The 26356-nt window shown below is 39.8% G+C and overlaps 1 protein-coding gene across 1 annotated transcript in view; it reads left to right on the forward strand.

Annotated features, from left to right (window-relative positions):
• Positions 1-26356, forward strand: part of Mtmr7 (myotubularin related protein 7) — a 108577-nt gene that overhangs the window by 64899 nt on the left and 17322 nt on the right. The window contains exons 7-8 of the mRNA XM_047549955.1: positions 5182-5314; positions 26231-26340. Coding sequence (XP_047405911.1) covers positions 5182-5314; positions 26231-26340 — 243 coding nt within the window. The remainder of the gene's footprint in view (positions 1-5181; positions 5315-26230; positions 26341-26356) is intronic.

Genomic DNA, 26356 nt, shown 5'->3' on the forward strand with positions numbered 1-26356 from the left:
TAATTTCTCAAATGTTCTGGATTTTGCTGAGCTTTTAAAAATGCCAGAAGCTTTCTAATTTAATTTTCATAAGACTCCTGCAAATTAGGAGATTTTTCTTGTCATAAGTAAGGACTTTGGTCCAAATTCACCTAAGGTCACACAATTCAGGACAGAGCCCAGATTGAAATCCAGGCCTGTGTGTTCATGTGTTTTGTTTTGTTTCGTTTTGTTTCATTTTGTGTGTGTATATAAAATCTTTCCCAGGGAACCTTATCCCCACTTTAGGATTCAGGAGGCTTGCTACTTCTGAGCACACACCAAGTGAAGCTGCAGGCTTAGAGCTGAAGAACTAATCATTAGTTCATCCAAAGTCAGGCCAAGGCCAGGGAAGCAAGAAGGGCTCTGAGCTGTGCTCTGAACACCAGTTCCTGTGCAGAAGTGCTGAGCCAGGCACTGGCTTCAGTTAGTGCTCTGCCTTTTGTCCTTGCTGCACCTCCAGAGACTGCTTTGTGGGTATGGTCTCCAATTTCACCTTCTCAACGATTATTTTACGGCATGACATGATGCATGTGGGATGTTTTTCTTTTTCTCTGAAATTGGTGATTAGGTGGTATCATCTACTAACTGGATCCTGTGATGGGTAGCATCTGGGAAATTCAGTCATGAAGATTATGGTTGCTAGAAAGTGGGGAATCTAGGATCTCATTTCCTAGTCAGATGTACATCGTATTTGCTGAGGACCAACCTGGCAGCAAGCAGAGGAATGAGAATGGGAGGGAGACAGTGTGTGGTAGCAGTGGAACGGTCTACATCTCTGCTCTCTGGAAGGGCAAGATGGGGACATTTCTTGTAGGTTGAGCTGAACATGAATTGTCTTACTAGAACCTTCCTCAGAGAGCTTGCCCACTGGGGGTCCCTAGCTGCACAGGACTGTGGGGTATCTTCTGGTGAGGGAGGCTGAGGGAATAGGCTCACACCAAGGTGGATCTTTATGTCAGTAAAATGTGAACTTCCTCTTCCAAGAACCTACATATATGCACTAAAAGATTCACAGAGATGGTCAGTTAGTATGAACCAGAAAATGAAGACAGAATCACAACCTTGCCTAGCTTTGGAAAGAGCTATTTACCTTTGCTGCCCCCCACTACACAGAGCCCAGATGAGAGAGGAGGGAGTGAGCCCCAGAGCAAAGCATTCACCAGTCTAAATAGCCCAGAATGGGGGAGGGAGATTATTTTGCATTATATATGGGTTGGATGGAGATTTCCTATCTGAATATGTTCCTCAAGCTGTTAAATATACTTAGGGCGTAGGAAAGGAGGAATTTTGACCAACTCAGTTAGAGACTAGTTGCAAGAAATAAAATCCTCTCACATTTTCACATTTATGCCACAAGTTAAGGTTTTTCACTGAACCAGTTATAGATGGAGAAAGAGAATAGGACGGTCATTGAACAAACACTAGGGTGAGGCCCAGTCCTCCTCCAATGAGATCAACGTTTGTTGTCATTTCCCAGCAATGCCAGATGAGGACCTGTTGTTATTTAGGCATAAAATATAACTGCTGAAATCTTACACTTCAAGACTAAGGTAGTGACCAGCCTGACTTCTAACTTGATTTCAAGAATAACTCTGTGTTTTTGGAGGTTTGATTGACTGAGGGTTGGGGGTGAGTCTGATTCTGTTTCTTTACGGTCTTGGTCTACTCACTTCTCATCTCATTCTGTTATTCAGTCACCTATCCAGTTGGTTAGCCAGTCAGTCAGTCTTCATGAAGTGCCTGTTCTGTGCAGTAGGGATATGGCCCTAAGTGAGGTGCAGGGATATGACCATCAGTGAGACTGACAGAGGTCCCTAGAGGGCTTATATTCTCCACCCCTCCTCTCATTCACCCCTGAAGTTTCAGTGCCTTCCTGTCTCCAGTCTTTCCTCATTCTGGTGGATCTTCTCTGGTGTGGGCACTAAATAAATGTCATTTTTTCTAATGAAGCATGCTAAGAAATTCCTTAGTCGCTCCCCACTCTCTCAGATAAAAGTTTAAATTTCTCAAATGAGCCTGTTTGTAGAGGACCCTAAATGCTTTTGAGCTTTCTCTCTTGCTTCTGCTGCCATAGATGAACCTTCTACTCCACTCGGAACAGATGGCTCACTGATACTGACCTGCCCCTGTCCCTCTACCTCTCCTCCTCACTGCTTCATCTTGAACATCCTCCCTGTGCTTAAAGTCCAGCTGGAGCTTCCACTCTCATGAAGCAGCAGCCCCCACCAGCTTGCTCTAGACTCCAGCGCCTGCCCGCGTCAGTTTCTCTGCCATTCGCTCCGGGAATTATCTTTTGATACTATGTGTTTTCATTTCCATTGCAGTTTTAAGCTCTCGACAGCAGAAGCAGCTTCTTGTGCATCTTGTTATTGTACTCAGTGCCTGTTACACAGTAGAAGTTCATTGAGAAGCAACCGAGTTTCTTTGGTTTGATTTATAAGCTTCTCTGTACCCAATATGCTAATATCATCAAACAGCAAAGCTATCTTGTATTAGATGACAGGGTGCTTTTTCCACTCCTACTTTTCCATATATACATATATATATATATAAATTATATATATATATATATAAATTCTAGGGTAGCTTTTTAATGCTTTTTTAAATTGTAGAACTGTGTTTCCTGCTTTGAGGGTTCAACTTTTGTCACATTATGGTGATAGATCCTGTAAAGTTTATGGAACTCCTGAAAAATTACACTTTGGATGGTAGATTAAATATTGCCACCTTCTGTTCATTACATGAAATGCATACTTGCTCCCAAGTTTTCCCTGTGTTTGCTTCTTTGTTTTTAAGGAGGACTACCAAACAATTCTCCCATCTTCTATAATTGATTTAAAAATGTGAACATAAAGTCTTAATTGTAGATTAAAATAATATCAATAGTATTTTACTTTTTATTTATTAAATTTCTTTTAAAAGAGTGTCTCTGTGGTATGTGGTGAGTAGGCTTAACTTGAATTATTCAAGAAATAGGACAAGTTTCATGTAACATAAGGTTGTTTGAAAGTAGCTTGTTAATTTGTTCTTTTTTATGAAGCTTGTTGTAAAGGATAGACCAACAGCTTTGAGAAATACTTAAATAAAGCAGTGATTTTATAATGCTTAGTTTCAGAAGAACAATGCTTATAGGTAATTTTTGAAAAACAGTTTTTCCTTAAAATATTTAATTATTTTAAAAAAATGAACATTATTACATTATTACATTATTGAAGTTTTTCCCTGATTAAGGCTAAAGCCTTTATTCTCATGGCCTACTTAGGGGAAAGGTGACTCTTTTTTAGAGGGGGAACAGTGTCCCGAGGAACTGAGGTTCCCCCAGCTGATGCCAAAAGGGAGGTAAACCATGGAGTCAGGCTGCTCTTGAAATGGGAGCCCTGTACCTGGAGCAGTGGCACACACCTGTAATCCCAGAGGCTCAGGAGGGTGAAGCAGGAGGATTATGAGTTCAAAGCCAGCCTCAGCAACTTGTCAAAGCCCTAAGCAACTTAGCAAGACCCTGTCTCTAAATAAATTATAAAATGGGCTGGAGATATGGCTCAGTGATTAAGCACCCTTGGGTTCAATCCCCATACCAGAGGGGAAAAGAAGGGAGCCTGGAGCCCCTGTGGCAGTGACTCGCCCCTGCTGTTTTGTGTTTCACCTATGATATATTTCAATTTGTTATTTAAATTATAAAGTTAATGTATGTTCTTTGTAACAGTGAAAGAATACAGGAGTATCTAAGGTTTACTGATGCTGTTTCCCTGCCACTTGCCACCCTCTGTCTTTGTGCTATAATGGTTGCCAAATCATCATATTTTTCCATACATTTTATTTTGCTTAATAAATATGCATAAACATAAATGCATATCCATAAATAAACTTTTATTAAAAATGGATGATTATGTGAATTATACTGTCTCACACACACTCACACATACACATATATAAACATATATCCTTCTTGATCCCTGGTAGTAGTTCAGGGTATGAATAAACCATAATTTATCCAGTCATTGCCCTATTGGGGAATTAATGGTTTTTCAGTTTTTCACTATTACAAAAATATTATAATAAATATTCTTAAACATCTGTCTTTTCGTGCTGGTACTTTTGATTTTGTCAGATTCTAGAAGTAGGAGATCTGAACCAAAGAATAAATGCATTTTTAGCTTAATTTAAACTCTTTTAACTTAATTAACTTTTTTGAAAATATTACTCTGCATCATGCTCTTGAAAGTGTTTATTTTTTCTGGTGGTGTGATCCTTGTATAGGTTCTCTCCCTGGGACATGCCCACTGCCCTTTGTGGAGTGAACAGAGTCAGTGAAAATGTTTCCTAAGATGTCGTGGCCTGCTTAGGCAAACAGTAGTAGCAGACTCAGGTCCTTCTGATGCATTTTTCAGGACAAGGCAGGGCTTGTGCCCTTCTTCATTTTATTACATAGGGGCAGAGAGAGTTTGAACTTAATGAATTTTTTCAGAATCCATTATTATAATTAATCGAGTTTGAACTAAGAAACCTCCAACCTCTCATATGCAAAATTATGGTGATGAAAATGATAAAGGGAAAAGAGTCCATTTATTAGATGTCTGGACTTAAATAAGTGGTTGGAGGAAATGTCTGAGTGTCTGCATTTCTCTTCATTTTATTCAGTGATTCCTGCTCAAGGTTTAATTGGGTATCTGGGGGATCCTTGTTGGCAAATTAGAATGATGTGACATTGGATAACATGTTTATTGGCAGTATCATACTGAAAGGTATCCATAATTTTACTTATAGAGCATTAGGTTGACAGCTGTATCTGCTGATATTCTGCCAACCTGCAGGTTGTAATATATGTTATTAAATCAGAACAACTTGGCTTCATCACAGATTTCCACATTCAGTTTAGCACCTCTGACAGGGAACTGCAAGAGGTATCTCCAGGAGGGTTTATCTATAGAAAGCTTCCCAGCTAAGAAAATGTTATGCATGCCAACAAATTCATGCTGTTGAAATCAAAGCTCAGCATGAGTGCCTTGAACTACATAGCTCAGTTCAGTGTCCTGGTGATTTAAATCATATTATTGTTTCTGCACATCCTTTTGAATGTTTTCGTGAATATCCGTAAAATGTTTTGGTTGTTTCGTGTCCTGAATATAATTGATAACTCTTCTGTTTTGCTGACCACTGCAGCTTAATGCAATGGCAAATCGTGCTGCAGGGAAAGGCTATGAGAATGAAGACAATTATTCCAATATCAAGTTTCAGTTTATCGGGATAGAGAACATCCATGTCATGAGGAACAGTCTGCAGAAAATGCTGGAAGGTAATCCATTTCCCTATGCACAGGATTAAAAAAATAGAGTTGAATATCTTGATGCCAGAATGAAATAAGATAGTCTTTTGATTTTAATTTTTTTTCCAATGATGCTGTTTACATAGGTGTCCTAAGTTTGGAAAAGTATCATGTTGTAGTGATTCTTTAAACGTTTAGTAGTCTCTTATTTCTTTAACTATAATTGTGGAGTGGTTTTGTCACTCAATGAGCAGTCAGGTACTCTCCAGTGGCACTTAACATCTAAGATAAAAGTGCACAGGTTTTTTTTTTTTTTTCTTCCTCATGTTAGTCAGATCCATATTCAAGGTCCTTTGGAGAGAAAATGATCCTACACTTAAAGCAATTCTCTAATTGCTGTTTTTGTGTGGAGATCAGGTTCATAAATTGTATCTCCAACTTGCTAAGTGGCCTTTAGAAGGGCGGGTATTGGAAGTCCTTGAACTCATTTCTAAATGGCAGCAACTGCTGCAACACACACACGTAACACCCCCCCAACACTAGCGCACATAGCAACAAACATGTAAAACACGCACACCCTTACGTAAGAGACTTGCATGCTTTTGTGGAGAGGAAATGAAAAAGATAAATTATAAAACAGTTAATCATATAGCCATAAGCTGATTAGCAGAAATTGTTCATTCCAAGCAAAACCAGATCCTTTCTTATGCTCCTTGTGATCATAAAGACCCATCAAGTAATGTATAGCTATTGTCCACCATTTCTGACATCAGAGGCAACTGAGAAGAGAAAGAGGAGTATTCAAAAGCCATGGCTTCATGTCTTGCTTCTAAATGCTGTGTGTGTCCTTCTGGGGAACACAGAGATGGAACTGAGTGCTCAGGAAGTAGGCTATCTCAGTAGGAAATGTGGAGTCTGGGGTGAAGAGGGATAAAGAAGGTTCTGAATTGTTTTTTCTTCTTTTTTTTCTAGGAATACACACTTGCTGTCAGTTATTTATGCAGTTCTCCATATATTTAGAATAGCAGGGTATAGGGGAGGATATTGAGTGTTTCAGACAGACCTAGTGTCCATTCTCTTTCCTGACCTCTCTAGTTTTATCTCAGTAATTATGAAACTTTGAGCACATCAGTTAATTTCACGGGGACTCTGTTACTTGCTGTAAAATGAGAGAATTAGATTAGTAATTTCTGTGGGTCTTTATAGTTGCAACAGTTTGATGTCTCTGGTTGCAAACACTTTAAAATTGAGCATTTGAGGACTGGGGGTGTAGATCAGTGGTAGAGCTCTTGCCTAGCATGTGGGAGGCCCTGGGTTCCATCCCTAGAACTGGAAAGAAAATTTGAGCATTCAAATGTTTAGAATGAATTCCTCCCTCCAACTGAAAAAAAAAAAAAAATCGCAGTCCTAGAGTATTCTCCATCTTGCTTCTTCACATAATTCGCTGCCTCTTAGATCACAGTGGCAATACTGTGAGTATGATTATTTAAACTTCTTACACTTCTAGAGATTTTAATGGCCAGTTTGGCAGTCTCTGATATAAGCAGTGCTTTTTACATGTTGAAAAATTGTGCTACCATGGTACTGTTATAGGAGAAGTAGTCTTTAGTAGGAACTTCAGTATGAAGAGTGCTTATTGTCAGACTCATTAAAAACCCTTTATGTTGACAAGTTTTATATTTTTCATTTAGCAATTTCATAAGATGGCTTTTGAGAACATCTTCTATGCAGAAAGTTGCTTGCAGGATTGCTTCTAACATATGAAATTGACTTCAGTTTTCAAATGGGCATTTATTTGGCTCCTGAACACTTATTCCTATGATCTGACTCACTGCTTTGTCTAAGGGACAAGCAAACTGACTACATTCTGAAAGCAGCTTTCCTTTTCATAAGGGATCATAATACTTCTACATAGCTTTTCCAGCTATGTGAAGTGCAGTAAGCAAGGACAACTTTCTGGATGCCTTTCAGGGGACTTGACCAATGTTTGACTATCTGTTTTTACTGAGTAAATTATAAACCACTTGTGGAGGTTCAGCTGATGATGAAGTGATGCAATCAGAGATACCTGAAGAAGAGGAGGTTTCTTCTTCAAACAACTGTCCTTGGCATCAAAGAGACTGAACAGTTTACACCGATGTGCCTGTTAGGCAGGAAGAATGCATTTCACTCATGATGTTTATTTTCTTCAATTTTGTCAAACTGCTGTTGTGGATATTATCAGAATAGATTCTGGATAATAGAAAAGTAAAATTATTTGCATTCTGGCTGCAAACAGTTCTGTTTGTAAGAGCTGTGAGATATTTCATCAGAAGCAGAAATCTAGGACCAAGTTCACATCCTGTATAGGTTCATAGTAGAGCTGATTTAAACTAACCTACTTTTGTGGTATCCCCACCTACTAAGGAGATAAAATGATGCCTTTCCATGACATAGCAATTTTGTGATTTATTAAAGACTTTTCATGGCAGTTTCTCTTTTGATCACATATAGAATGGTTTTCCTCTCCAATAATAGAAGGACATCCGGTGTTGTCTTTGCTACAGACACAATGAGGAAATTGTTACCATCAGAGCTGATGTTTTCCCTCTGAGGTAGCCTCAGTGTTGGGGAGGGAAGCAGGAGGAGGGATGGAGAGAGGTGTGTACAGAACTGCTTTCACATCTCCACCTGCTGAGGTGGTGCCACACTGTGACAGCTCTTCATGTCCTCTGCTGTCAAGATAGGCAGGTGCTTATGGGAAAGATATGGCAAGGCCCTTGCCCTCCTTTTTCAATCAATATGCCATCTTTTGGATGCAACCTAGAAAGTTTCCTGTCTCCCCAGTAGTAGTTTTGGGCCTATATTCCATACAAATCTGAGACTAATGTTGCTGGCTATTGTGTAGCTCTACATAGCTGACCACTTATTTGTTGATTTATTCATTTAACTAAAAATCGAGCCACTGCTATGTACCAGGCTTCATAAGTATTTTTTACTTAAATAATAATTGCCTTTGATTTCCACAGAAGTAGTATATAGTGCATGTTATCTGTACTTTACAGACGAAGAGAGTCTGAGAAAGGTTAGACAACTTAAGATAATTTATAAGAGGAAGCAGTAAGTTGAAACAAATAATCTCATAAAGAATGCTCTATTAACAGAAGAAATGTTCTTTAATTATTAGAGCAAAATACCACTTTTCACCTTTTTAAAAAAAATTTAAAGTATCCAGTACTAAAAAGAATGTGATGAAATCAGCACTTTATTTCTGGTATCATTTAAGTTGGCTTGGAGAGACATTTTTTTTTTTAGAGATAATATGTTTCTTTTTCCAGATTGCTTTCTTTTAGGGACTAATCCAAAATATAGTTTAAAAAAATAAAGACATAGACATGCAAGTATTGATAGTAGTGTTTTATTTATAGTGATAGTAACTATAGTTGACAGCTTAATTTTTTGCTCTACCTTCTCAATGGAAAATTTGGCATCTATTAAGAATAATAAATATGAATAATATGTGTACTAATACAGGAGAATGGGTATAATGTAAGTAATTCAGACTGTAGATTTTATAGGTACTCCTGTTCCCTATGCAGGAAATCATGTGTATGAATAAAGGCTAGGAGAATGTCCAGAGTATCACTGGGTTAACACAGAAGGATGATGGGCGATATTTTCTATTTTCTTTTCTTATGTATAGAATATTTTCTGTGGTTGGTATATTATTTTTTATAAACAATACACCTTTATTATCTCAAAGTTTCTGTGGGTCAGGACCCTAAACGTGTGACATGTGTAAGTGGGAACCTGGAGGCCCCCTTCCGAGGGCCGGAGAAGGCTGCAGCCAGCCTCAGCTGGATCGTGTTCTCCTCAGGAGGCTCAGATGGAGGAAGGAGCTGCTTCTGAGCTCATTCAGGCTGTTGGCAGAATCAGCTGAGGGCCCCCCATTTTATTGGTGGGAGACCACTCCCAGGTCTGGAGGCTGCCACAGCTCTGCCACACAGACTTCTACATAAGCTGGTCACACGTGGCAGTTTTCTTCTGTAAGGCCAGAAGTAGTGCCTGTCCTGGTGTATTTCAGTTGGAATTAAGACTTTTTTAAAAACATCCTTCCCAGTGTCACACAACACAGCAGGATTTGAACCTTGTACTTTTTGTCATGTTACAGTGATCCTTGGACTGGGGATGTAGCTCAGTTGGTAGAGTGCTTGTCTTGCAAGCACAAGGCCCTGGGTTCAATCCCCAGCACTGCAGAGAGAAAAAAGAAGAAAAAAGAATACAGTGATCCTTGTTTTGTGGTCCTGATATCAGACAGGCTCACAGAAAACCACTACACACAGTAATGATGACATAACATTTTTGGAAGGATTACTGTGTACTCAACAGCAAAATTTTTAAGATTTACTCAAGTGAACCTTATTGAGATCATGTGATGGCTGCTCTTATTCTCTTTTATATATGAGGAAATTGAAGCACAGAAGCTCAGTACCTCGTGCCAGCTCACAGTAAGAAGTGGTAGAACTGAGATTGTCACCACACTCTTAGCCACTCAGCTTTACTGCCTCCCTGAGGAGTGGGTTGGGGTAGAACCTGTGGTGGCCTAAGTATGTGAAGACCTAGGTTTTGGTTCTTGCTTTTAGTTCCCGAGTAAAACTATTTTTGTCATTTCCTGTATGTGTAAAGCACTGTCAATAATATATTTCTTCATTTAACTCATAACTTATTAAAAGGATTCTTTGCAAACTATCAAGTACTTTTCAATATGAGGTGCACATGCTTTCTCTTGGGAAGTAGTAATGTTTTTAAAAATAAGTACTGGATAAAATGGATAAGTTGATGATGAATTCAGTCAGTCAAGCAAGTACTTGATAGGTACTTTCCTTCCTATCAGTAAATTTTCTTAATTTCTCTATTCAAAATACAGCACAATTTTCAGCGTCATGTAAGTACTTGCCTCAGTGTGGTCTGTGTCCACTCAGTGCAAATTCACAAAAAATGATTTATTAAACAACATGTCAGGCCTTGTGGGCAATGTCTCGGTAAGTTATTTTACAGAGTTATACATGTCAGCCTGACAACAGATCAAATGGAAGTGGACGCAGAGCATTGCAACAAAGGCCCAGAGTCAGTTGAGAAATTCGGGCCATAATATAATGAAGTGCTATTTGAAAGGGGGCCAGGCAGATTCCATGTAAATATTGAAGTCTTTTATAGGAGGCCCCAGAATGTAATCTCCCCCTTCATTTTGGTCATATTTTCTGAAATTGTGTTCATTAGCAGTGGAGGATTTTTTTTTTTTTTTTTTTTTTGGCAAAATCAGGTGTCCCTAGAGATCATTTATAATCTGTTCTTTGTAAAGTTTGAGACTTCATTCATAAGAATGTATATTAGATATAGAAAGAATGGTTGAAGGGGCAGAGAACTTGAAGTATATCACGAGAGGTACCATCTTGGTGGGTATTACTTGGAGCTTATGGTGGGAGGCCATTCTTGGTAGGTATTACTCAGAATTTATCATGGGAGGCCCATCGTGGTGGGTATTATGGTCATATAATTGATTCCTGCTCTGGTCTCCCTGCCAGGTTGCTTTGGGGGCCGTGGTCTATAAGGGAATAGTGCCTAACACCTAGCTCCAAGGTTTCCATGAAATATTTCTCTCTGCTCAGAGAACTGGCTCCATAGTTCAAAAGTTGTTTCTTTTCAATACTCTCTTCCTTACTCATGTCTTTATGGGTGATGGCTAACTCAGCCTTGAAGAAATGGAAGATTTCTCCCCTTTACAGATATATTTCAAATTTAAGTTTTTCATTTTAAAGTAAGTATGTCCTATTACATTGTCTATAAATTTATGCTAGGAAGTTTTACTAGATATGAGTTAATGAAAGTTTAACCCTTTTTCAGTTCTCTATCACTTTTTACCATTATTAATTCTCTGATCACTGAGCTATTCAATCGGACAACCAATAATGACCTGAAACCTAGGTATTTCTCCAGAATTTAGCACCATGGCTTCATTTCTACATGGAAAATCCACTCTCCCTTAAAGACTTCAAATAGAAATAGTAGTTGTCAGGCTTTGTAATAAGTCCCCTGCTGGGCCAATAGGTCTGTATGGTCAGGATCCACTAGTTATCATGGCATGGTCATTTGGAGGAAAGAAATGGATCAAGAATGTGTACTTGACCTCTTGTGTGCTATTGGATAAGGATTTAGAATTTGACTGCAGGAGCCCTGGATGTTACCAATCAAGACAGTAAGCTCAGTGTCCCAAGCACTGAGGCATGGGGGACAAGCATACCTCTGTGGATATATATGCTGTGAAGCAGCTTGATTATTTATAGGTTTTGTATCCATGGATGATTTAGTCAATTTCCTTAAGCAACTCTTTCCAATCTGACAATTGGGAGTAAATAAACTCTGGTAGATAATATATGCAGAACTTCAGGCCTAATTTCTGGTTAGAGGAATTACTTAATTAAAATAATCTACCACATTTATCTCAGACATTCATCATTCATTGAACAGTAATTGAGAGTGGTCAATATGCTGGGCATTGGATAGACATATTCTTTATTCCTTAATGCACAAAGAAGTAGCCACTTTTGATAGAAAGCAAAAAGTCATGATAGGAAGAAAAGATCATGTTTGATTTAGGAATGATCTCACCATGGACTGAGACTTGGGTCCTGGCTAAGTCATGGTTAGATGTTCTAACTGGATGTCAAAGCCAAAAGACTTCATTTCTAGGCAACATTATCAAAGGAGAGGACAAGAGAAACCAAAGTGATTTAATCAAGAATAAAGACTATTTTAAAATCCACATTATGCTTTCTTTTAGATTCACAGAGACAGTTGAAAGATTAATATAAAATTTCTCACCCTCAGAATTATTGTTCTTTATTTTGTTAATCATGATGGCAAGTTTTTGGATAACTAGGACATTTACCAAAGGAGTGCTTATAGAAGAAAGTAGCTAACTTTAGTGGCAAGATGAACTGTTTTTCATATGGCTGCAGTTGGGCGTTGGCCATTCAATATTTGCTTGCCAGTGACAACAGGGTCTCAAATTTGATGAAAGTGTTGGTCCTGGGAGCTTTTTCAGCTGGAATGAATCCCACCTCCCACATCCTCTGCTGCTCTTTTCAGTATTTGCTGCCAGCTTCTTCATCTTACATGATTCCTAATCTCTTCTCTAGGGCCTCCCACTAAAATCTGATATCCAACCCAGGCTTCCCAGCCTCTCAACATCCTGTCTCCTCCCAGTCTAAACTTCTCTGTTTCCATATTCTTTTAAGTTTCCTATTTAGATGTATCATCCTTAAGTCTTACCTTCTATTTAGTTCCTGTTCCTGACTCAGTTTGTATATTGACTTTTAATTATTTTCTTTTTCTAGAAAAAGTGGAGTACAGGAAACTAGATACCTATTACAATTTTCCTCCTCAATAAATTGAGACAGTTGCATCTACCATCCATGGAAGGTTATGTGGACTCAGTGAGAGGAAAGCTTCATGCCCCTTTACTTACATGTAGTGTAAATGACCACACACATTTGCTACAAAATTTTATGTATACCAGCAGTAAATGTTCCCATCTTACTGTTCATAACATCTTTTAACCCTAAGATAGTACAGTTTGCCAACATAAAGTGTGAATTTGTCTTTAGATACAAAGTTCATACACGGAGCAATTAAAATCTAACAGTGCATTCCCCATGTGAACTTGCTGCTTGATTTTCTTTATGCCAGTGGGAATTAGTATTCATATTTGTATATGTGTATAAGCATACATACATGTTTATTATATACACATGCACACACGTAGGTGTGTTTACCATTGTCTGTGCTAATTTAAGCAGTGCTAACACAGGTATACAGAATTTAGACTTGATTGCACCTTGTCATTTTATAATATCATCACAGTTTTTTCAAGGACACAAAGCTATATGAAAGTGACTTTCATGGCATTATTAATTATGTAGAAATTCCAGAAAATATCAGTAGAGTTAGAAATATTTTGAAGAATAAGTTTAAACTTGTCAATATCCTGTGGAGAAGCTTGTACACCAATATCTCTAGTGGATGCAAAGTTCCCTATAAAAAGGGCCCATTTCGAGTGACGTGGGTAGGGAGGAATGTGCCACTGGCATTAATAAGTTGAATAGAATTCACTGCAAAGCTCAGAAGTTTACCCTGTGTTACCATGGTAGGCTCTAAGTAAAAGAAGGAGACTACAAAGCAGGCTTGACTAAACATTTCCACTTCACAGGCCATAATTAAGTGCTCTTCTAATGGTTTCCCTTACTGGGACTTTCACTGAAGGGAGATTACTACCCTTTTGCCAGTTCTTCAAAAACTATCTCATTGGTCTTGACTTTGACCCCAAAATGGGAAAGGAATAAATCAAACATCAGCTGAACCCAGGCATATGTCATGATGGTACATATGTGGGGGGACCATGTACACGTCTACTTTAAGTCTTAGGGTATAGGAGGGACCAATCCCATGGGGTTCAAATGGAGCCTTTCTTTATGTCTTCACCAACCCCACCCAGCAACTATAATAGGAAGAAATGAGATTGGGCTAAGAAATACCCAAGTAAGACCAGATGAAGCTTCATTCCTTCTAAGTAAATCTCACATTTTTCAGGTTCTAAAATTATGTATCTTCTTTTTTTATGATGGTTTATATACATTCATGGGATATAGTTACCCTGTTATTTAAAACAAATATCCCTAGGCCTGGCATTAAACTCCGGCCTAGTAAGTAGAGTTCTCTGTAATTTGTGGCATATGCCTCTGATGTCAGCTAAAATGAACTTTGTTCAGCAAAATGGTTTGTAAATATTGGTTTGGGTTTGGCAACGAGAGTGAACAAATCAGTATTTCTGCCTTATCCTGAGTTTATCCAAACAAACCTGACAGTTTTATATTTAAAAACCCAGGCGCTAATCGTTCCAGTCTCAAGTGTACCCCCATCTGTCAGGTGTGTTAATCATCTGCAGAGCTGTTTGCCTTGAACACTGCCACTGACCATTAGGGGAAGACACCCTCTCACTTGTCACCTGGCCTGAAAACCTGGTGGGTTATTTTACCAAGCGTGTGCGATTGAGTGTCCTGAAAACAGAAATGTTACACAGGATCCATTCTTAGTGTAGAAAGAAAGGAACTGATGTGGCAAGAGTCCAGCTGCCTGCCCCTTGGCCACGTGAGCTAAGTGAACAAGGGAGTGCTGGAGAGTCCTCTCCTGGGACATTGTAGGGCCTTGTTCTCTGAGCTGTTCATTCCTCTCTTGCTTTTGGCACAGGCCATGTCCAAGTTAACTGGAAAGCCTGGTATCTTTATTTTTAAACTTGCTGTCATTTCTGGGCCTTGTGGGAAGAGAAGGTGAAAAGGATCATTTGTTCTTGGTCTGAGCTTCAGAGTTTGGATGCCAAGATATTTCTCAGGCTCCCTGGGCTTTTTGGAATAAACAAGAATGCTAACCAGCCCAGAGCCCTGTAATAACAACCTGAAAGTTTGACCTTTTTAGTGAAAAAATCGGCAAGAGAATATTATCTGTGGAAGGCTTAAAGGAATTGGTTGAGTTCTGTAACTTCACACAGTGGAATGTGTGTATTTTAGGATTAAGTTGAACACTTTGTTTCATGGCCCAGGTTGGAAAGAAGGACCAAGCAGCAGGCGCCCAGGGAGTGGCAAGAGCTCCCAGAGGGTGCTGGAATTTGCCATGCTTCCTGCAGGGCTAGTCTCTGAACAGGGTGCACAGGCAGAGGCGAGCCTGCCACTTGGAGGGCCTGTGTAGTATTGCTGAGCAGAGTCACTAGAGGACAGATCTGCTGGACTGGGGCAAGAACAACAGGGCTCAGTTTTAACTAGGAGCTGGCAGTGGGCCTTTGCATCAGATTCAGTTCTTTGTCTTCAAATTGTGTCTGTGTTCCCCTGAGCTCACAGGAAGCTTTTTGAAGTGTGCGGTGACTTCTTTGCTTTATGGGGTTTGGCTCTGTGTGCCCTCCTTCCTAAAACAATGTGACCTGCCTTAGAAGCCTCTGCATGTCCAGGCTTAAGCCAGCCAGGCTTTTCCATCTCCTGTTCCTAATTGCGCTTTGCCACCTTACAAAAGAAAAATACCCTTTACCACACCCTCATCTTATCAAGATGCCTTATCCCAGAGCGTGTGAGGAGATGCATGGTTTTGCATTTTATCTTAGAGATGCATGTGCAAAAATTTTTGAAACTTTCTGATCAGATTAAACTTCCTTGAGCAAGCTAGATTTGCACTCTCCATAGAAATATAATGTAAGCCACAAGTACAGATGTTATTTTAAAGTTCTTGGTTGCCACATTGAAAGGAATAAAAAGAAAAAGGCAACTTAATTAAATTTTTTTTTTTTTTAGTTGTCAATGGACCTTTATTTTACTTATTTATATGCGGTGCTGAGAATCGAACCCAGTGTCTCATACATATGAGGCACGCTACCACTGAGCCACAACCCGAGCCTGGCAATTTAATTTTAATAACACATTTTATTTAACCTAATATACCCAAAATATTGTCAACATGCAATCCATGTAAAAGGCTATTAGAGGCATTTTGATGCTTTTTGTGTATGAAGGCCAAAATTTGATTCCTATTTTATGCTTCCAGCATATTTCAACCCAGATTAACCACATTTTCAGTGCTCAGCAGTCACATGTGATTGGTGGCTACTACTATATTGGGATAGCACAGTTCTAAGTGATAGCAAGCATAGCCGTCAAATTGATAGTACATGCGAGCCAGTTAGTACTTTGAATTGTGTCAGGATTATGAAAAATAAGACATCCAAGATTGAGAGGCCATGGTGAAGAGCACCAACTCAGTCCCAGACTCATGATGTCCCTGGTGGGAGACCTCAGACACACTATTTCACCTCTCGTGGTGCTGCTTTCCATAGTAAAAACATGAGACTGGTACTTGTGCTTTCCTTATAACAATTGTGTTGAGGATTGGAAAAGCTTATCTATATAAGATACTTAGGAAAGTGGCATCTGGTTTTTAAGTTTTACTATTATTATTTCTATTACAACCCACCAAGGTAGCCATGGTATGATGGCAAAAACCCTAGGTTTGTCTGTCAGAAGACCTGTATTTGAGACCTCCTTCTGCCATTGATGACTTTGTGTTTTAACTTTGCTGAGCCTCAGCTTCCCCGTCAGTTGAATACCTTCTGTCTCCTAGGATGTTGTTCTGAATGGACAGGTAAGAACATGTATATCCTTTGCTACCATTTTGGGGAATCTTCACTATGGCAGCATAATACATATAAATACAATCTTGTTTCATCTTCACAACATCTTATTTGAGGAAGGTGTTTTTATCCCACTTTTACATTTGAGGAAGGCAAAACTCAGCTGGCTGCAGGTCGCAGTGCTGAAATTTGAACGCAGGAGTGTCTGACTCCAAAGTGCCTGAAAAGTGCTACATGCTTTTTGAGGAGGGTAGAAACATAATCCAACTATGATGCTTAAAGGTGGAGACTGTGGGAAGCCATCAGGCTTAGATAAGGTCATCAGGGTGGAGCCTCCATGATCGAATTATGGTAGCTTTACAAAAGGAAGAGACACCAGGAGATGCCCACATGCCATGTGCACTCCCTGCCTTTGCCACGTGATACTCTGCTCCTTGTCAGGACTTTGACAGCAAGAAGGCCATCACCAGATAGATGAAGCCACTCAACCTTGTACCTCTAGAACTGTGAGCCAAAATAAACATCTTTTCTTCATAAAGTAGCCTGCCCCAGGTGTTTCATTAAAGTATCAAAACCCAGACTAATACAAAGGAAATCTCCAAGTGTCAGAAATGAAGACTGTTAAGACCTTGAGCTGTTTCCACAGTAAAGGTTTGAGGGCGAAGGTGGAGGGGGCCACTGCCCTCCGTGAAGGCTGAGGGCTTCAGACTTTGTTTAAATTTGGTGTTTATTTCCCAGTCAATATTGAAGTTACAGAAAGTTTTTAAACATCAAATAGTTCCATCCTCACAACAAAAAGAGCAGTACAAGTGCACTTCTGTGCCCCAGCTCTCCCCACCTCCGTTCCGACTTCCCAAGGCATCCGCCTTCCGTGGTGTTAGGCCTGGCATCCCCACGCTGACACCCGCTGTGTTCGCTGCTGTCACTTGATGCTTCCTGTTCTGTGGGGTCTGTTGACCTCCCTCAGTGAAGGAGGAGGAATAGGCATTTCTATGTCCTTCCCTCTCCCTCTCACCCTTGCCTCCTCTGCCTCAGAGTTCAGTCACAATTTTGATCAGTTCCTTATTCAGTATGTACATCATTGTTGTTCTGTAAATATTATTCATGGCTGAGGCTTTTTGTATACACTGTTTCCTTTCTAGTATAGTTTAGTGTCTTCCCTAAAGTTAACACAGAGTTGTCTCATCGTTTTGGTTTGCTCAGTTCTCTTTGAGTCACTCCTAGTTTGTGTTTGACGAGGGCAGCAGGGCCAGCAGTGGTTTGAAAAGGGGTCTTTGTTTTAGGAAGGTGGGGGCTGAGAGTGCTGGGGTGGGGGTGGTGTTTGGAAGAAAAGAGGAAAGTCACTGATGGAGGACTGCAGAGGGAGCTGGACAAGATGTTTCTGGAAGGTATCTCTTGTGTTGGGCTGAGGGAAGTTGGGAAGAAAAGCTGGATGAGAGGCAGGGGGAGCGAGAGCGGACACAGCCTTCATCCTGCCTGAGTGCTGCTGCCTCACTTCCTGTGTGAATCTGTTTCAAGCCCTAACCTGGAACCAGAGGAGAACTGTGAGAAGACCGGCTGTGAATTAGCTAAGATGACAGGGAACAACCTCATTCAGAGGCCTGCATTGACTCATGCACAGGCCACAAGAAACGTAAACCCAAACACACCAGGAAAGCCATCCTCTTGGTGTTTTATCCACCTCCTGCTCCAGTGCACGTATGTTCAAGTCTATCCAGATTACAGTTCTGTCGCATCATATTCCTGGGCTGATCCTGTATCTTTTCTTCTCAACTTGCTTTTTATTAGGAACACTGTTCTTCCATGTGTTGTAACTTAACCTTCAGTGAAGTCTTTTCTGTGGGATTCCACAGTGTTATGGAAGTATTGCTCCTGAGCAGATTTTAAGTTGCTTCTGCCAGGTGTCTGCAAGACTCACAGCCCAAACATGATTACTTCTTGGCTCCCAGGCTCCTGTACATAAGGAAAGTGTGGGTTTGATCCTCAGCATGCCTGAGTCCAAGCCCAGGGTCTCAACATCTCAGGGTAAATTGTTTTTTTCCTGATGTGGAGGCTAGGCTGAGACTAGCTTCAGGGTCATCACGATGCTACGTCCAGGACTGCATTTTTTTTTTTTAATGGTTCAGTTTCATGTGGGGAATCTTAGTTCTAACTCATGCTCTGCTCTGGCCAAAGTTTGGTGTCTTTTTTCTGTTCACGTGAACACAACCTGTATTCACCCATTTCTGACTCCCCACTAAAAATAACAAAGTGGTAAAATGCAAGGGTGGGGGGACAAAAATACAAAAGGATGAGAGAATGGAAGAGGAGGTGACAGTGACACTAATATGAAAGTTCCATAATGGATGAGTGATAAGTGACAGAAAAGACTAGAAGAAAGCTAGAACTGATGATTGAAGGTGAGAAAAGGCAAGCTAGATGGAACTGCAGCTGTTAGGATCTGGAATTTGAGGTATCAAGTGCCACTCAAATGAGGACTGGCTGCAGGCTGGCAACCAGAAGCAGTTCCGTAGGTCCCAGCCTCTCCATCCCCTGCCCTGCCAGTGAAGCCTCTTCACACACCTGCACATAAGAAGACAGTGATGAACTTCCTGGAAAAATTGACCCTCTGACTCTGGGACCAGGAACCCTAAGCAAAGCTGGCAGATTGGGGAATGGAATACCAGGCCAAAAAAGGATGGGTTAAGTGAATGTCTACATAGGGAAGAATGAGACCTGTGGTTCCCTACCCCAACTCCATTCTTAGGACATTGCCATCCAGTCTTATTGATGCATGTAGGTGTATGAAGAGTCCCTTGCCGGGACCTCCAGCCATTCCAAGAGAAGGTCTCCCAGATGCGGCCATCTGTGGTGAAACTGGTCAGATCTCCCACAGCTAAGCCCAGCAGCTAAAATAGCCTGCCATGCACACTCCAGCCAGCCCTTTGTGCCCCACGCACAGGGAATGCACTGAGATTATCAGAAAATTGAGGAAAGCACAGTATGATTGACAGAGACCATGCACACACACAGGCAACCTACTAAGCAAGCAAACAAACAGAATTTAGGTGGAAAAAAACCCAGATTCAATCCAGAGAGTAGAATAAAAAGAAAACAATAAAACCATCATTCATATCCTTAAAGAAATAAAACTGGCAAAACTAAAAAGTGTCATACATAATACCACACGGTAGCCATGATTTTGAGAAAGAACTCTCCCATCCTCCTTGTGAGAATGCAAATGAATACAGCCCATTTCTAGAGCAATTTGGAAGTACTTGGTACTGATGAAAATGTACTTACCCTATGGCCCATTCCATTTCATTTATGGGAATACATGTATAGGGAGATTTTTCCATTAGGAGATTATAGAAAGATAGTTTTATTGTGCTATTTGCAAATATTAGAAAAGAGGAAATAATTATTAACAGTAGGGGAACAGATAAATAATATCAGATATATTCATCAAGTGGAATACTATGTGACTATTAAAATGAATGAAATTTATTAGGTCATTTAGTTGTTGACTTTTCATTCTTTTCTGGAATGCGCTCCATGCAATGAATTTTCCTCTTAGTACCACTTTCATAGTGTCCCAGAGATTTTGATATGTTGTATCATCATTCTCATTGACCTCTAAGAATTTTTTAATCTCCTCCCTGATGTTTTTTGTTATCCGTGTTTCATTCAATAACATATTATTTAGTCTCCAAGTGTTGGAGTAATTTCCCTTTTTTATTTTGTCATTGATTTCTACTCTCAGTCCATTATGATCTGATAGAACACAAGGCAGTATCTCTATTTTTTTGCATTTCCTAAGGGCTGCTTTGTGGCATAACATATGGTCTATTTTCAAGAAGGTTCCATGTGCTGCTGAGAAGAAAGTGTATCCGCTCATTGATGGATGGAATATTCTATATATGTCTATTAAGTCTAGGTTGTTGATTGTGTTATTGAGTTCTATGGTTTCTGTGGTTGGATTTTGTTTGGAAGATCTATCTAGTGGTGACAGCGGTGCATTAAAGTCACCCAGAATTATTGTGTTGTGGTCTATGTGATTCCTGAAATTGAGAAGGATTTGTTTGATGTACAGGGATGCACCATTGTTTGGGGCATAAATATTTACTATTGTTATGTCTTCCTGATTTATGGTTCCCTTAAACAGCATGAAATGTCCTTCTTTATCCCTTCTGACTAACTTTGGCTTGAAGTCCACTTTATCTGATATAAGGATGGAAACCCCCGCTTTTTTACTGTGTCCATGTGCGTGGTAGGTTTTTTCCCATCCTTTCACCTTTAATCTGTGGATGTCTTTTTCTATGAGATGAGTCTCTTGCAGGCAGCATATTGTTGGGTCTTTCTTTGTAATCCATTCTGCCAGTCTATGTCTTTTGATTGATGAGTTTAGGCCATTAACGTTCAGGGTTATTATTCAGAAATGATTTGTATTCCCAGTCATTTGGCTTATTTTTGGTTTTTAAGTTGGCTCGGTTTCTCCTTTGAGTGGTTTTTCTCTAAGGTAGTTCCTCCCTTTGCTGACCTACATTGTTGTTTTTCATTTCCTCCTCATGGAATATTTTGTTGAGAACATTCTGTAGTGCAGGCTTTCTATTTGTAAATTCTTTTAACTTTTGTTTATCATGAAAGGATTTTATTTCATCTTCAAATCTGAAGGTTAGTTTTACTGGGTATAGGATTCTTGGTTGGCAACCATGTTCTTTCAGAGCTTGAAATATGTTGGTCCAGACCCTTCTAGATCTTAGAGTCTGGGTTGAGACGTCGGCTGCTATCCGTATTGGTCTCCCCCTATATGTAATCTGATGCTTTTCTCTTGCGGCCTTTAAAATCCTATCTTTATTTTGAATGTTAGGCATTTTCATTATAATGTGCCTTGGAGTGAATCTGTTGTGATTCTGTGCATTTGGTGTTCTGTAAGACTCTTGTATTTGATTTTCCATTTCATTCTTCAGGCTTGGGAAATTTTGTGATATTATTTCATTGAATAGGTTGTTCATTCCTTTGGTTTGTATCTTTGTGCCTTCCTCAATCCCAATAATTCTTAAATTTGGTCTTTACATGGTGTCCCATAGTTCTTGGAGATTCTGTTCATGATTTCTTGCCATCTTCTCTGTTTGGGCCACTTTATTTTCAAGATTAAATATTTTGTCTTCATTGTCTGAGGTTCTGTCTTCCAAGTGGTCTAGTCTGTTGATGATGCTTTCCATTGAGTTTTTAATTTGGTTTATTGTTTCCTTCATTTCAAGGATTTCCGTTTGGTTTTTTTTGAGAATCTCTATCTCTTTGTTGAAATGATCTTTTGCTTCCTGCAGGTGCTCTTTCAGCTTATTGGTATTATCATTCATTGCCTGCATTTGCTCTCTTATCTCATCCTTTGCTTCGCGAATCATCTTAATCATGTATAATCTGAAATCCTTTTCTGACATTTCTTCTAACATACTGTCATTGGATTCTATTACTATAGAATCTAGATTTGTTTGGATCATTTTCTTCCCTTGTTTCTTCATGTTGTTCATGTATCTTCCCCTCTAGCAGTGCAGATCTGGGGTATTGCAGATTTCCCCCTATAGGCTTATAGTGGCCCTATAGTTTTGAAAACCCTTTCTTTAAGGGGAGATCAATATTAGCAGTGCCAAAATCAGACACTATGCAATCCTAGACCAAATAGCCCCTATGGGGACAATAACAAAATTGTTGTAATAAACAAAATGGATTCAAATATTATCTTCAGTAAAACAAACAGGTTTGCAATGAGGTCTGCAGTTTCTAATGGAGGACAAAGAGGATGCAGAGGGATATAGAATGTGGCTGTTAATGGGATAAGAAAAGAATATACAGAAGTTCTAGAAAATAGAAAGGGTGAGAATGTAATCAAAAGAAATGGGATGTTAGCATGCAAAAAAGGGAGAAAGAGACTGAGGGAACAGGTAAACAAAAGGAAAAGAGAGCAAGAAAAGTAAAGAAATAAAAACTTAAATTTTTTTAAAAAGGAGACAAAAGAAAATCTGCTGTATAACAGTCATATAGTAATGAAACCTCCCAGTGTTCAGTAGCCTGATGCATGAGAGGTACCTGACAATGAGCTTCAAGCCTCCAGCAGGCGTCGCAGGATGGGATTTGCCCCACCAAAAGATCGGAGCTGTGGCTTCCAGGATTATCCAAGATGGCTGCTCTGGCTTTGAAATGTGTTGGCAAATGGGGTGCTGCAGCTCAGGGTTGACGTGGTCAGCTGGAGGTCCTGGAGATGGGTTGCAGTTGGTCCGGCAGGGGTCCTGGAGGACCGGTGTGTTTGGTGTGGTTGTGGGATCCTGGAGGCTGGGTGCAATCAGTCAGTCTGGGGTCCCGGTGATAGGGCGCAGTCAGTTGGTCTGGGGGTCCTGGCTGCAGGGAGCAGTCAGTTGATGTGAGGGCCCCAGAGGCAGGGAGTGATCGGTCAGGCTGAGGGATCCTGGAGATGGGGCTCAGTCAGTGCGGCCAGGGGTCCTACGAGGCCTGGCTGTTGTCTCAAAATGGCGGCAGCCACGTGTAATCAAACCTGCAGGTACTGTAACAGTGAACTTCCAGGCAGCAGCAGGCAGCTGATGCTCCACTGGCGGTCGGTGACTGACTGTTGTGGGACGATCGGGAGGTGAACCTCGAGCGTTGGGTGATGGATAGGAGTAAGGCAGGTGATGGACAGGCGAGAGGCAGGCAAATGGCGGATGATAGACGCCTGACAGTGAGCAATCTGCTCTCAAAAAAGGCATCTATATGCTGGCAGACTGCAGGTCATCACAGCAGACACATGGGTAAACACCAGGGGATCGATAAGCAGCAAAAACTGCCTCACCTAGAGACAGATATCCTCTGCTTGAAACCGGCGTTACGGAGCAACCGAATGAAATTTATTGATATGAATAACTCAGTGAAATACTGAATAAAAAAATCAAGTTGCAAAAGGTTATAATTATGCAAATTTATATATTTAAGTTATATATATATATTTAAGCTGTATTATTTGGGATAATAACAATAATAAGGGCCAACTGACTAATAAATATAACCACCTTTGTTGCAGGGACTTTTGTTTATCCCCATTTTACAACTAAGAAAACTAAGGTCTAGAAAGGCTAAAAATAATGTCCAGGTTCACACAGCTAGCAGGTATGTAGTGAAAGGACAGAAATAATTTTGGGAATATTAACAGACTGCAAAGGAAGGAAGCAAAATAGCATGGGAACATGGGACTTTTTTTTTGGTAGAATTTTTTTCCTTTTAAAAGAGATTTGAAACAATTATTGCCAATCTAGTGTCTGTTATATTATTTTAAAGATGATTTTTAAGAGCAGGTTTTTTAATTCTTAATTTTTTAAAAAAATTAGTTTTTTATTTGTTCTAATTAGTTGTTCATGACAGTAGAATGCATTTATACATTTTGATAGATCACATATAAATGCAGTGTAATTTCTCATTTTTCTGATTATACATATTGTAGGTTCACATTGGTCATGCAGTCATATATGTCAATGAGGTAATAATGTTAAGACCAGTTTTTTAGCAGAAATTTCCCGTACACCCTCAACCCCCACCCATTATCAGTAGCCCCCATAGCCACCTCTCCATTATCAACAGCCCCCATCCACTGTAACAATGAATGAACTACATTGACATATCACCACCACCTGAAGTCCACAGTTTATATCAGGGCTCTTATTTTATGTGCTGTGGGTTTGAATAAATATTTAATATGTATCCACCATTACAGTATCATACAGAGCAGATTACTGCCCTAAAAATGCTTGTGCCCCAGTGAGTCACCTCTGTCTCCAACCTAGCCTCTGGCAACCACTGATCTGTCCCCAGAGTTTTGCCTCTTTCCGAAGGTCATCCTTGGGAGGCTGCAGGACATAGTAATATCCACTTGAGTTTCCTCCAAGTCTTTTCATGTTATAATAGTTCATTTCTTTTTATTGCTCAGTAATATTTCATTGTCCACATGTATAACATTTAAAACTCTTACAAGTTTTAATATTTCATAATTTTAATGATTAAAACTGTAAGCTTGGAAACACTTCGCTCACTGCCGAGCACCCAGGGCCTTGGGGTTGACTTAGCTTCTCTAAATGGCTATGTGTCTTTCCCCGGGGCTTCAGTAGAGCACCCTTTTCTTTCCTGTTTTACATGTACTTTGGTAGTAGTAACAGTGTCTTCCTGCCTGTGGTGTTGGGCCTGGTGCTGGGAGGGGACAACACTGTGACCTGACAGAATGACAGTGCTCCCAGCCAGAGTGCTGCAAGAGAGACAGACCCCAGCAGCCCTTCTCTCCCCGACTCATTAGGTGCTTCCAGCAGGGCAGGCTTTTGCAAGGATTTTGGAATCTTCCCTAAACATGTTCCTCATATGACTTAAACATTTTCCTCATATGAAAGTAGGGCTTTTTCCTGGAAATCTCTGTGTTATTTCTTTCATCATTGCTGTCTCTGTGACTCAGAATTTAATAACACTTGTGCTTTTCTGTGTGACTCTTTGGTTGCACAAAATCAGAGTAAATCCCCAGTGATCTGGCATATTTGGGGGCAGGGCATCTCCCAAATTAAATATTTGTCATTAATCATTGCCATGTGTTCCATATGCACAGTGCTTTCAAAGAAAGTTGAATCTGGGAGTTTAGAGTTGTATTTAATTCACTATACCTTCCCTATTTTAAAGATGAAGAAGCTGAGGCCCAAAGAGTTAAATGACACGTACAGATAACATAGCTAATGACTGACAGAGTTCAGTAGGAAATAGGCTTCCTCTTCTCGCAGGTATTTACATCGCCACAGAGTACAATAAAATATACTTAACTAAAACAGAACTATGGATCATTGTTTAATTTTCATGGTTTGAATTATAAAACCCCTTAAAATGGGCTTCCTGGGCATAATTCTTATAAACATTGAAGTGCAGCATTTGTGATATATAGTCAGAACACAAGTTCTAAAGCTTTTCATACCTTCTTTTAAAGATGAGTTCTTGAGATGAAAGGTTCTTGTTGGTGATGTTATAGCAGTGTTCATACACCTACCTTAGGTGTCTGTATGTACGCAATCTGTAAGTACACACCTACCTTAGATATCTATACATACACAATATAGACATCATTGGGACACTAGGTTTATTTCAGTCAGAGGGAAAGTGCCTAGCCTGCTACACTGGAGTTGAATCAAAGGCACAGATCTCATTTTTAAGTTCACAGGCTTAACTCCTATTGCATTGTTGACAACAGGAATCTCATCATTTCACAAAGACTTTTAGGATAGTTCCATTTTATGTTTTTGTAATAGTCTCAATCTGAAGAGGTTGGGTGATGAAGAGTTCTAATTGGATAAGTGCTAGAGTTAGTTTTATGGTTTTTCCTCCTTAGTAATCTTAATTCAGGTACTCCTTAGGTACTCATTTTCAGTATCTTTACTGGAAAGGTGAATAGATGTTCTCTGTTGGACCTATACTATAGTAACATTCAGTGATTTTCATTAATAGGGTTTAACCTTACAAACATGATTCTGGTAAATAAATGCAGCATCCCTTATGACCAACGAAAATAGAAAAGCCTTACTTGAAATGGTTCAATAGAAACCAAGATTAGTAAACTTGGATATTTGTTTTGACTCAAGAGAATATCTACTACAACAAATTATTAACAAACTACCTGTAAACACTTGATGATATGTAAAATGAGAGCTCACCTTAATTTCACTTTTATATCTTGATTCATTTTGCAGTGTGTGAACTTAAATCTCCCTCTATGAGTGATTTCCTATGGGGACTAGAGAACTCTGGCTGGTTAAGGCACATCAAGGCTATCATGGATGCAGGAATCTTCATCGCAAAGGTATATTTTTGCAGAG

This window comes from Sciurus carolinensis, chromosome 4 (assembly GCF_902686445.1).
Source record: "Sciurus carolinensis chromosome 4, mSciCar1.2, whole genome shotgun sequence".
In the NCBI taxonomy this organism is placed as follows: Eukaryota; Metazoa; Chordata; class Mammalia; order Rodentia; family Sciuridae; genus Sciurus; species Sciurus carolinensis.